Source organism: Oncorhynchus tshawytscha, unplaced genomic scaffold (genome assembly GCF_018296145.1).
Source record: "Oncorhynchus tshawytscha isolate Ot180627B unplaced genomic scaffold, Otsh_v2.0 Un_contig_2380_pilon_pilon, whole genome shotgun sequence".
In the NCBI taxonomy this organism is placed as follows: domain Eukaryota; kingdom Metazoa; phylum Chordata; class Actinopteri; order Salmoniformes; family Salmonidae; genus Oncorhynchus; species Oncorhynchus tshawytscha.
In genome coordinates, this window is record NW_024609626.1 from 228,779 (window position 1) to 242,092 (window position 13,314).

Below are 13,314 nucleotides of genomic sequence, written 5' to 3' on the forward strand. Positions count from 1 at the left end.
GATTAACAAAAAGTGTTGCGTTACACTTATCTCGCTGGTGATCCACTTGAATCAAAATGCAACACTTCAAAATGTAGCTAGCTGTTTACCACAAGTTGTCCTCTAACCAGTGATGTACACATTAAACCCAGATTCCATGTGGTTTTAGAGCTGTTTGTTTAATCAGGATGTGTAACCTCATCTCCTCCCTCTCGCGCAATTGATTTCAACGTGATTTCGATATGAGTGATGACAAATAAGTGTTGCATTTCTCTTCGTTCTGGGGACCTCTACATTTAAATGCATCACTCCGAAATGTAGCTGACAGATTATCTAACCAGTGAGATAAAAGATTTTAAAATTCCAAAAGATATCTCCCATTTCAATGTGGTATTTTAGTTGTTAGTTTCAACAGCAGTTTCAACCTGATTTCCCCCCAATAGATTTATTGCCAGTTGTCAAAACAGCGTTTTTGGTGCTTATAAGGAGCTCGTTTAAAAAATATATATATTTGTTTCACACTTTGTTGGCTACTACTTTTTTCGGTTACTACATTCCATATGCGTTATTTCATAGTTGTGATGTCTTAATTATTATTCTACAATGTAGAAAATAGTTAAAATTAAGAAAAGCCCTTGAATGAGTAGTGAGTGTGTCCAACTTTTGACTGGTACTGTATGTCTGAACTATCAAATCTAATTGTATTATGTTTATTTGTCACATGCGCCGAATACAACAGTGAAATGCTTATATTTCGATGCACTCACAACATTCAGACATTTGTGTTACTGTCGACAATAAAAAGTCCTCAGAAACAGGCGTCTTCTCCCTTCGGACAACGACAACACTCTGACCTGAGTGGGCGGGTGTAGTGTCCAGATGCGCGTTTCCAAGTACTGATTGGTTGGGAATGGCAGGGCTATGATGGGTGAGGGATAATTTAGGTAGGCTGAGCAGCCAATCTAACGGGACTGTGAGGGGACGTTAGGGGAAATTGAAGGGACTGTGAGGGGACGTTAGGTAGAGAGAGAGGAGAGGAGCAGGATGTACTTTTTACTCACTACCAAATATGGCGATGAGAGGAAGCCCAGTGAAAGATGAGTGGGAGATGATAGAGTGAAATAGATTTTGTCCGACATTCTGCACATTTTCTCATCGATGAAACGTTTGATCTCAATACAGTTTTCTGTTTCCATAACTAGAATCTGCAAAAAACTGAGTGTACTACGTTTTGCGTTAAAAGTAGTGCAAGGGCGAATTGAGTTATTGCACGACCACACTTTACGCAGTGGGAGAAGATATGAGATGGATTCTGGCCATATGAACTCGGTAGCACAGAGTATATCAATTTGACATTGCAAAATTGTGCATTGTGGGTAGTTTAGAAGATATCCGGAAATAAATTCATAAATATGACTGTTTGTTCTTATAGGTAACCAGATCGTGACTACAACTAAGTTACTAACTCTTTAACCACACTGTGTTGTTTCATTTGTGTGTAAAAAAATCATGCTTCCTACCCTTCAACTTGTCTGCAAATAAAATAGATACATTTTACTCAACTGCGTTACCCACTCCAGTCAGCAGATGGCGGTCTGAGACTTTAAGGCGATGCTGCTGGTGTGACGTATAATGTAGTGGACGGAACTCTTCTTTCAACAGCAGCAACAGTTAGTCAGACACCTCCGTAGCTTGATAGACAAAATAGACGAACCAATAAAGCTCTTTAGACGTTTTCCGTAGAGCCACTGTGTTTTAAACACAATTCTGTCGTCTAGTTAGTTATCCCATTTAATTTCATATTTACGGTGTTGTTGTTAGTCAGCTAGCGCCTGGTAAAGTTAGCATTAGCCTAGCTAGCTAACATCTCCGACCATGTGTTCACTAAGCTGCTCTCCTCCTGCTAAAGAAGAGGAGGTCTGCTGGACGGAGAAAGAAGCTCTCGTGAAAGAGGAGGAGGAGGAGGAAGAGGAGGTTGTTACAATACAAAAACAAGTAGATGGTGAGACTGTTACAGTGAAAGAAGAAGAGAAAGACGTTTCCGTTAAAGAAGAGGAAGACACGTTCAGAGTGAAAGAGGAGGAGGATGTTACAGTAAAAGAAGAGGAAGAGAAAGAGGAGGATGCGGTTTTTGGAGTGAAAGAGGAGGAAGGAGAGATGATTGTCACACTGAAAAAGGAGGAAGAAGAGGAGGAAACTGGATATCTGGGCCCGGTTTCCCAAACGCATCTTAAGGTGTCCGATGGTTCTAATGATGAACTCAACCGTAAGATGGTTTTGAGAAACCGTTCCTCGATTAACACTAGTAAGTACTGTCTTAAAAACTGAGGCACAAACTTTGCAGTTGTTGAACTGATGAGTGGTGTTAAAGCGGAAATATGCAATTGCTACATCCATATTTTCACTTTTAAATTATTGATGTATAGCCAGTGGTCAGTCCTTGCATCCATAGGTTCAAACATCTTGGCATAACAGTTATAAGGCGTTGGCTTGACAGTCGCTGGACCCAGGTTTGAGTTCAGCTCAGGGCCTCCCCTGAATTCACTACACTATGAATACAAGGACTGGCCATCCATGATGTCATAATGATTGTTTAACCAGTTTCTAGGCTATATAGTATATTTTAGAATTCATCCATGATGTCATAATGATAGTTTAACCAGGTTTCTAGGCTATATAGTATATTCTAGAATTCATCCATGATGTCATAATGAGGCTATACAGTGTTAGTTTACAAACAATGGAGTTATACAAGCTTATGTTTTGGTTTCTGATGGGAAATACAGTTGAAACATTTGAGGCATTTATAAGTTGTATTCTTCAGTAGTCAATGGCTATTATGACGTCATAATGATATAATGTCTGACCCCATTTAGTCATCTGGTCGATTGTTTGGTCGACAGGCTGTTGGTCGACCAAGATTGTTTTTGTCCCAACAGTCTCAAATATTCACTGGTCACTGTTACGACGCCGTCGATGCACTTATTAATAAAGCCATTGTCTGATGTGGTAAATTCCTAAAGGCCACCGGATGAATCCCTGAACATATTCCATTCTGTGAACCAGTCATGTCGCTTAGCAACCGCTTCATCGGACCACTTCCTTATTGAACCTGTACTTCCTGTTTCAGTGTTGACTTATAATCAGGAGGATAGAGTTATGTTGATATTTACCAGATGGAGGCTGAGGGAGGGGCTTTGTATGTGTCTCTGTGTGTGGAGTAAAGGTCGATCTAGAGGTCCCCCCCCCTCTAGTTGCACAGGTAGAAATAACATGAAATCACCTGAGTGGCCTCTGGATGAGTGTTGTCTTGGTTGCTTATGGCCCTATACAACGCGTTGAGTGTGGTGTTAGTGCCAGCATTAGTTTGTGGTGGTAAATAGACAGCTAAAAAAAATACAGATGTAAACTCTCTTGGTAAATAGTCTGGTCTACACATACGATGAGGTATTCAACTCAGGTGAGCAGAACCTCAAGATGTTATAATAATAGTGGAGATGGTACACCATACAAATACACAACACTTTAAAAAAAAAACTTTATTTAACTAGGCAAGATGTTTACCTTGTCAGCTCGGGGATTCGATCTAGCAACCTTTCGGTTACTGGCCCAACGCTCTAACCACTAGGCTACCTACCGCCCCATCAGATCCTTTGAGTAACTTTGGTTATGATATGAACAAATTCATCTAACCCGAAAGCATATTTTTCTGCCCTTTGGACCATGGTCTCTTCATTGCAAAAGTTCTGATCTTAAAAACTGGGGCGGCAGGGGGCAGGGTAGCCTAGTGGTTAGAGCGTTGGACGTGTAACCAGAAGGTTACCCACCCACCCATCAAATCAGTCGTTCTGCCCCTGAACAGGCAGTTAACCCACTGTTCCTAGGCCGTCATTGACAATAAGAATTTGTAACTGACTTGCCTAGTTAAATAAAGGTGAAATAAAGAATATATACGCCTAGGTCTAGATATTGTTTTGACCTTCTTGTGTTCTAGGTTTTTCCTAATTGTAATCTACTTGAAGTGAATGAAGTATTTTATTGTTGACATCTTTGTTTTTTTATGCCTCACTGCTTCACCACATGGCCACATTCTCATGTTCCAATGTGAATTCTTTAAGAGATGGGCGGGTCTAAGGCTCTAGAGGGTGTGAAGGATGATAAATGGGCGTGAACAAAGAGCAGCACTGAAGATATACAACAATAGACAATGTAGTAATGATAATGGTTTGCCTAATGGGGAACCTGGTGAGATAAATACTGATAATGGTTTGCCTAATGGGGGAACCTGGTGAGATAAATACTGATAATGGTTTGCCTAATGGGGGATCCTGGTGAGGTAAATACTGATAATGGTTTGCCTAATGGGGGAACCTGGTGAGATAAATACTGTTAATGGTTTGCCTAATGGGGGAACCTGGTGAGGTAAATACTGTTAATGGTTTGCCTAATGGTTTGGGGAACCTGGTGAGATAAATACTGTTAATGGTTTTTGCCTGTTAATGGTTTGCCTAATGGGGGAACCTGGTGAGGTAAATACTGTTAATGGTTTGCCTAATGGGGAACCTGGTGAGGTAAATACTGTTAATGATTTGCCTAATGGGGGGAACCTGGTGAGGTAAATACTGTTAATGGTTTGCCTAATGGGGGAACCTGGTGAGGTAAATACTGTTAATGGTTTGCCTAATGGGGGAACCTGGTGAGATACATACTGTTAATGGTTTGCCTAATGGGGGAACCTGGTGAGGTAAATACTGTTAATGGTTTGCCTAATGGGGGAACCTGGTGAGATACATACTGTTAATGGTTTGCCTAATGGGGGAACCTGGTGAGATACATTACTTCCTCATGTTAGAATGCCTTTTTGTCCTGAATGGGATTCTAAATGTAATTTTTTAAATCTACATTACTTCCTCATGTTTCCTCCAACTAGAGTGTATGATACCATGTAGAAGCTCAGTCTGTACTTTTATCCAATGTAAAAATAAATAAAAAACATTTAAAAGGTTGCTACATAAGACTGAATAGAGACGGCGGGTCACATATTTGGTTGTGAAAGTTGCAAAATACCTATTCTGGATGCAGAAGTTGTTAGCTTGAATGCTAATGCTCATTGACAGCTGGTAGCAAAGCTGTTAGCTAGAATGCTAACATGCTCTGTTATTGCATTTAAAACGCTCACAGGCTGGTAGCAAAGCTGTTAGCTAGAATGCTAACGCTCATTGACAGGCTGGTAGCAAAGCTGTTAGCTAGAATGCTAATGCCAATGGGCATTTTACTGGTTGAAGTTGAAGTGTTTTTTTAAAGTATAAAGCAGTTGATTTGCAACAATGACACAAACATTATTATTATATATATATATTATATACCTTAACATTACCTTAGCTCAAATAAACAATGGATTTCTGCTGTTGTGGGCCTTTAATCATCTGTCTGATTTTGTTGCTCACACAGGAGAGAGACCTGACTATCGGGGATTCTCTGGGGAGCCTCAACTACATCACAAAGCTGACGAGGCAGAGAAGAGTCTCTCCACTTCAGAACATCTCAAATTCCAGCAGAGACCCACAGGAATGAAACCTCACCACTGCTCTGTCTGTGGGAAGAGTTACTCAAGATCAGATTCACTGAAAGCACACCAGAGAATTCACACTGGAGAGAAACCTTATAGCTGTTCTCAATGTGGGAAGAGTTTTACTACATCTAGCCGTCTGACTATACACCAGAGAACACACACAGGAGATAAATCTTTCCACTGCTCTGACTGTGGGAAGAGTTACTCAAGATCAGAGTCACTAAACACACACCAGAGAATTCACACTGGAGAGAAATCTTATAGCTGTTATCAATGTGGGAAGGGTTTTACTACATCTAGCAAGCTGACTATACACCAGAGAACACACACAGGAGATAAATCTTTCCACTGCACAGACTGTGGTAAGAGTTTTCTGATATCAGGACATTTAAAATCACACCAGAGAATACACACAGGAGAGAAGCCTTATAGCTGTGATCAATGTGGGAAGAGTTTTAGTCACTTAAGCAGCCTGATAGTTCACCAGAGAACACACACAGGAGAGAAACCTTATAGCTGTGATCAATGCGGGAAGAGTTTTACTCAGTCTAGTCAGCTGACTAGGCACCAGAGAACACACACAGGAGAGAAATATTTTAGCTGTGATCAATGTGGGAAGACTTTTACTGAGCCTGGTAACTTGACTAAGCATCAGAGAACACACACAGGAGAGAAACCATATAGCTGTGATCAATGTGGGAAGAGTTTTACTGAGTCTGGTAACTTGACTAAGCACCAGAGAAGACACTCAGGAGAGAAGTCACATAGTTGTGATCAATGTGACAAGAGATACTCTGATAATCGATCTCTGATTAAACACCAGAAAATACATGAAGGAGTTGTTTCATGATATCAATGAAATAATGTCACAATGTAGAATGTTTTAACATTGTAGTAGGAGTGTTCTAATGATGTCACAATGTAGAATGTTTTAACATTGTAGTAGGAGTATTTTAATGATGTCACAATGTAGAATGTTTTAACATTGTAGTAGGAGTATCTTAATCATGTCACAATGTAGAACCCTAAACGTTTGTCCCCTGTTCTATTGATTTCAGCATGATATGGATATTAGACTCATCGGGGGTAAAATACAGGTTCTGAATTGAAAGAGTACTATTTATTTGATTAACAAAAAAGGAGTTGTTACCACATTGGCATTGAACTATTTTGGCTTTTTTAATCGTCTTATGTTTGTTGTGTAGTAAATATTTCCGTTTTTATTTTCATTGATTTTATTCGTCCATGTCTGAAATGTGCTATAAAAATAAATCTTGATATATATTTTCAAATTGCAAAACAAATTAACCCAATGACCGACTTCAACGAATCCAGTGGATTTTTGTTGAAAAGGAAAAATGTTGAAATCAACAATATGTCAAAGGATTCAATTCCTGAAAACTGAAACTAACAAATCAATCCCACCTTTCCAGCCTGCTGAAGGCGTGGTGGAGTGGTGAACACCACCCCGACTCTACCAGGGGCTTGAGGTGGTCTCCCACAGCTCTGCTTATGTCAGGTTCTGTGGCCTTGCTGTTCCATTTCTTGACTGCCCCTGCAACACAGAAAGAAACACATTTAATAATATTATATAAGACACTCAAAGTAATGGATATGGAGCATCTACGGCCTCAGTTACACTTGGCACCTAAATGTGACTTCTGTCATCCGATCACTCCAAGCTGCATTAGGTTCAGATCTACCAGGATGGGCGTTGTGTTCGGAATTTGAGTCTGGCCACCGACTGACAGTCTGGACGCAGTCGGGCTACCATGTCAGCATAACCAAAGTAAAGAGATGGGGTGAATGAGTGGGGGGGGAAGTATGTTTTACACAAATGACCTTCATAATATCAAAGAACAAATGAATGTGTCTGAGGGGAAATTAACTTTCATACAGCCAAAAGGGGTGGGAAATTACACCAATATCAGTGGACAATTTGCACTAATGTAAATAAACATGGATGATGGAACATATTCCCTTTTGGAAGACTGATGTGATGAACAATCAGTCTAAGGGGACATAAATATTTACCATCTAAACCGTGTGTGACCTCTCACCTCTCTGGCTGTAGAAGTGTTCTTCCTAACCAGTCCCTCAACAGCTCTCTGACTGAGCTCCACCCTCACTGGGTCTTCAGAGGAGAGGAAGGCTGAGGAGGGATGGAAGGATGAATGGATCAATCAGTCAACAAGTCAGTAATATAAAGAGGGTGTTGATCATCTTAAATGTCCATCTCCCACCCATGGAGAGACCTTTATACTGTATCCAGGGTTGGGTAGGTTACTTTCTAAATGTAATCTGTTAGTTACTAGTTACCTGTCTAAAAGTGTCATCAGTAATCTGTTAGTTACTAGTTACCTGTCTAAAAGTGTCATCAGTAATCTGTTAGTTACTAGTTACCTGTCTAAAAGTGTCATCAGTAATCCGTTAGTTACTAGTTACCTGTCTAAAAGTGTCATCAGTAATCTGTTAGTAACTAATGTTGGGTTGTCCTAGTTACCTGTTAAAACTCACTAATGTAATCTGTTAGTTACTAGTTACCTGTTAAAACTGTCATCCTTAATCTGTTAGTTACTAGTTTTGTCTAAAAGTGTCATCAGTAATCTGATTTGCCTAACCTGTCTAAAATGCCTAACCTAACCTGTAACCATACTGCAAACTCACTAATGTAATCTGAACCTTACAGATTACTGCCTAAACCTAAGAGGCACAGGTTTTACCACCAAAATAACCCTAATGCCTAAACCTAACCTTAACCATACTGCTAACCCTAATGCCTAAATACCTTAAATAACCCTAACTTTAACAACACTGCTAACCCTAATGCCTAAACCTAACCTTAACCACACTGCTAACCCTAATGCCTAAACCTAACCTTAACCACACTGCTAACCCTAATGCCTAAACCTAACCTTAACCATACTGCTAACCCTAATGCCTAAACCTAACCTTAACCACACTGCTAACCCTAATGCCTAAACCTAACCTTAACCACACTGCTAACCCTAATGCCTAAACCTAACCTTAACCACACTGCTAACCCTAATGCCTAAAACCTAACCTTAACCACACTGCTAACCCTAATGCCTAAACCTAAAACCTTAACCACACTGCTAACCCTAATGCCTAAACCTAACCTTAACCATACTGCTAACCCTAATGCCTAAACCTAACCTTAACCACACTGCTAACCCTAATGCCTAAACCTAACCTTAACTTAACCATAACCTAACCCTAATGCCTAAACCTAACCTAACCTTAAATAACCCTAACCTTAACCACACTGCTAACCCTAATGCCTAAACCTAACCTTAACCACACTGCTAACCCTAATGCCTAAACCTAACCTTAACCAACTGCTAACCCTAATGCCTAAACCTAACCTTAAAACACTGCTAACTAATGCCTAAACACTGCTAACCCTAATGCATAAACCTAACCTTAACCACACTGCTAACCCTAACCCTAATGCCTAAACCTAACCTTACATTGTTGTGTTTTACTGAATTGAATGCAAGAGTGTGCAGAGCTGTCATCAAGGGGAAATTAGGCTATTTGAAAAGTCTCAAATATAAAATATACTAAAAACACTTTTTTGGTTACTACATGATTCCATATGTGTTATTTCATAGTTTTGATGTCTTCATTATTATTCTACAATGTAGAAAACAGTTAAAATTAAGAAAAACCCTTAAATGAGTAGGTGTGTCCAAACTTTTGACTGGTACTGTTTTTCTGAAAGCTATCAAATCAAATTTTTACTTGCTTACTTACGAGCCCCAAACCAACAATGCAGTTAAAAAAGAAGAAGATAAGAATAAGAAATAAAAATAAACATGTAATTAAAGAGCAGCAGTAAAATAACAATAGCAAGACTATATACAGGGGGGTACTGGTACAGAGTGCAAGGGCACCGGTTAGTTGAGGTAATGGATAATATGTACATGTAGGTAGAGTTATTAAAGGGACTATGCATAGATGACAACAACAGAGAGTAGCAGGGGTGTAAAAGAGGGGGGGGCAATGCAAATAGTCTGGGTAGCCATTTGATTAGGTGTTCATGAGTCTTATGGCTTGGGGGTAGAAGCTGTTTAGAAGCCTCTTGGACTTAGACTTGGTGCGCCGCCGTGTGGTAGCAGAGAGAACTGTCTATGACTAGGGTGGCTGGAGTTTTTGACTATTTTTAGGGCCTTCCTCTGACACCGCCTGGTATAGAGGTCCTGGATGGCAGGAAGCTAAGCCCCAGTAATGTACTGGGCCATTCGCACTACCCTCTGTAGTGCATTGCGGTCAGAGGCCGAGCAGTTACCATACCAGGCAGTGATGCAACCAGTCAGGATGCTCTCGATGGTGCAGCTGTAGAACCTTTTGAGGATCTGAGGACCCATGCCAATTGTTTTCAGTCTCCTGAGGGGGAATAGGTTTTGTTGTGCCCTCTTCACGACTGTCTTTGTGTGCTTGGACCATGTTAGTTTGTTGGTGATGTGAACAATAAGGAACTTGAAGCTCTCAACCTGCTCCACTAAATCCCCGTCGATGAGAATTGGGGCGTGCTCGGTCCTGTAGTCCACAATCATCTATTTTGTCTTATCACCTTGAGGGAGAGGTTGTTGTCCAGGCACCACACGGCCAGGTCTCTGACCTCCTCCCTATAGGCTGTCTCGGGAACTATGGTGTTGAACGCTGAGCTGTAGTCAATGAATAGCATTCTCACATAGGTGTTCCTTTTGTCCAGGTGGGAAATGGCAGTGTGGAGTGCAATAGAGATTGCAACATCTGTGGATCTGTTGGGGTGGTATGCAAATTGGAGTGGGTCTAAGGTTTCTGGGATAATGGTGTTGATGTGAGCCATGACCAGCCTTTCAAAGCACTTTATGGCTACAGAAGTGAGTGCTACGGGTCGGTAGTCATTTAGGCAGGTTACCTTAGTGTTCTTGGGCACAGGCATTATGGTGGTCAGCTTAAAACTTGTTGGTATTACAGACGTGGACAGGGAGAAGTTAAAAATGTCAGTGAAGACACTTGCCAGTTGGTCAGCGCATGCTCGCAGTACATGTCCTGCTGATCAGTCTGGCCCTGCGGCCTTGTGAATGTTGACTTGTTAAAAAGTCTTACTCACATCGGCTGCCGAGAGCGTGATCACACAGTCTTTCGGAACAGCTGGTGTTCTCATGCATGTTTCAGTGTTATTTGCCTCGATGAGAGCATAGAAGTAGTTTAGCTCGTCTGGTAGGCTCGTGTCACTAGGCAGCTCTCGGCTGTGCTTCCCTTTGTAGTCTGTAATGGTTTGCAACCCCTGCCACATCCGACAAGTCCTGAAGCTTAGCATCTGCTTCATCTGACCACTTTTTTTATTGATATAGTCACTGGTGCTTCCTGCTTTAATTTAGGCTTGTAAGCAGGAATCAGGAGGATAGAACTATGGTCAGATTTGCCAAATGGAGGGCGAGGGCAAGCTTTGAATGCATCTCTGTGTGTGGTGTAAAGATGGTCCAGAGTTTGGACCATCTTTACACCATTAAGTTTCCCTGCATTAAAGTCCTTGGCTACTAGGAGCGCTGCCTCTGGGTGAGCATTTTCTTGTTTGCTTATGGCGGAATACAGCTCATTCAATGCTCTTAGTGCCAGCCTCTGACTGTGGTGGTATGTAAACAGCTACGACAAATACAGATGAACTCTCTAGGTAGATAGTGTGGCGAGCAATAGCTCTAGATTTCCTTAGATATCGTGCACCAGCAAAAATACATAGTCCGCCGCCCCTTGTCTTACCAGACGCTGCTGTTCTATCCTGCCGTTGCAGCGTTTAACCAGCTGTATGTTGTTAGTGTCGTCATTCAGCCACGACTCAGTGAAGCATAAGATGTTACAGTTTTGAATGTTCCGTTGGTAGTTTAATATTACGCGTAGGTCATCAATTTTATTCTCCAAAGATTGCACGTTTGCTAGTAGAATGGAAGGAAGTGGGGGTTTATTCGATCGTCTACAAATTCTCAGAAGGCAGCCCGCCCTCTGGCCCCTTTTTATCTCCGCCTCCTCTTCATGCAATTCACAGGGACCTTGGCCTGTTCCCGAGAAAGCAGTATATCGTTCGTGTCGGGCTCGTCAGACTCGTTAAAGGAAAAATCGTTAAAGGAAAAAAAGGATTCTGCCAGTCCGTGTAATCGCAGTCCTGATGTCCAGAAGTTATTTTCAGTCATAAGAGACGGTAGCGGGCAACATTATGTACAAAATAAGTTGAAAAAATAAGTTGCAAATAAACAAACAAAAAACACAATCGGTTGGGGACACGTAAAACATCTGCCTTCTTCTCCGGCACCATTTTATTCATCAAAGTAACAGTAAGTAATTAGTGGTAATTATTACACAGCATGTAAAACCAACAATAACCCCCCTGCAACTTAAACCCCCCTGCAACTTATATTTCGATGCACTCACAACATTCAGACATTTGTGTTACTGTCGACAATAAAAAGTCCTCAGAAACAGGCGTCTTCTCCCTTCGGACAACGACAACACTCTGACCTGAGTGGGCGGGTGTTGTGTCCAGATGCGTTTCCAAGAGTACTGATTGGTTGGGAGGCAGGGCTATGATGGGTGAGGGATAATTTAGGTAGGTTGAGCAGCCAAACTAACGGGACTAAATGGAAACTGAAGGGACTGTGAGGGGACGTTAGGCAGAGAGGAGAGGAGCAGGATAAACCTTTTACACCTTTACTACCAAATATGGTGATGAGAGGAAGCACAGTGGCTGGAAGAGGGTTGGCGTTTCCCCTCACTACCAAATATGGTGATGAGAGGAAGCCCACTGGCCAGCAGTGGTTGGCGTTTCCACTCACTACCAAATATGGGGATGAGAGGAGGCCCAGTGGGAGATGATACATTTTGCACATTTTCTCATCAATAACTAGAATCTTTAACAAACAGAATGGACTTTCTAGACTTTACCATTTGCCAAAGTTTTAAAAAATTGCGCATATAATACACACATATACACCGCAGTGTCGTAAGTTACAGTATGTGAATGTTTAGCTAATGTGGGGTAACTAGTAGGCTACACCATTCAGCAATTTTTAATCCATTAAACTCAGTTAGATTTTCGTACTTGAATTCAAAACGAACAATTGTTATTATCAATCTGTTAACATTACTCAAAAGATTACCACAATTTGCAGATAGCCTGTTTGCTACCGTAACGGTGTTAAGAAATTATAGCTAGCTAAGTTACTTACTGCAGAGTGGGGCTAGCCATGAGCTAACTAGTAATTTAGGCTGGTAGATGATTTTAATGTACAGCCATTGACAGCAACTCATCAATGTTAGATGTCATAAATGAGGACCTGAAAAAGAAAGTGTAGGAAAACTGTACTTACATTAAAACAATTGCATATGTGCTGCTATTAACTGCCACTCAAAAATATAGAGTCTGATGACTCTCACTACAAGGGTCATTTTTTTGATAATCTTAGAAGAAATAGCAAAGAATGATCCTCTCATAGAGAAAATGATGAATGTATGTGTCAATGCTAAGTACACAAGCCACCAAATCCAGAACGAAGTTATTGAGGGCTGAGCTGAGACGGTACAAAGGGAAATAATAAGAGAAATTAAAGAAAGTGACTGTCACGACTTCTACCGAAGGTAACTTCCCTGTTTGGGTGGCGCTCGGCGCTCGGCGGCTCGGCGTCGCCGGTTTACTAGCCGCCACCGATCCCTTTTTCCTTTTCTAGTTGTTTTGTCTGTGTTCCTTTTCACACCTGGTT

At 41.2% G+C, this 13,314-nt stretch overlaps 1 protein-coding gene across 1 annotated transcript; it reads left to right on the top strand.

Moving 5' to 3' along the window:
* The first annotated feature begins 2,090 nt into the window (after positions 1-2,090).
* On the top strand, positions 2,091-6,838 carry LOC112240365 (gastrula zinc finger protein XlCGF17.1-like). Its single transcript, XM_024408673.2, has 2 exons — positions 2,091-2,284; positions 5,431-6,838. Exons 1-2 carry the CDS (start codon positions 2,137-2,139, stop codon positions 6,399-6,401), a joined length of 1,119 nt encoding a protein of 372 aa, XP_024264441.2. The 5' UTR covers positions 2,091-2,136; the 3' UTR covers positions 6,402-6,838.
* The last annotated feature ends 6,476 nt before the right edge of the window (positions 6,839-13,314 follow it).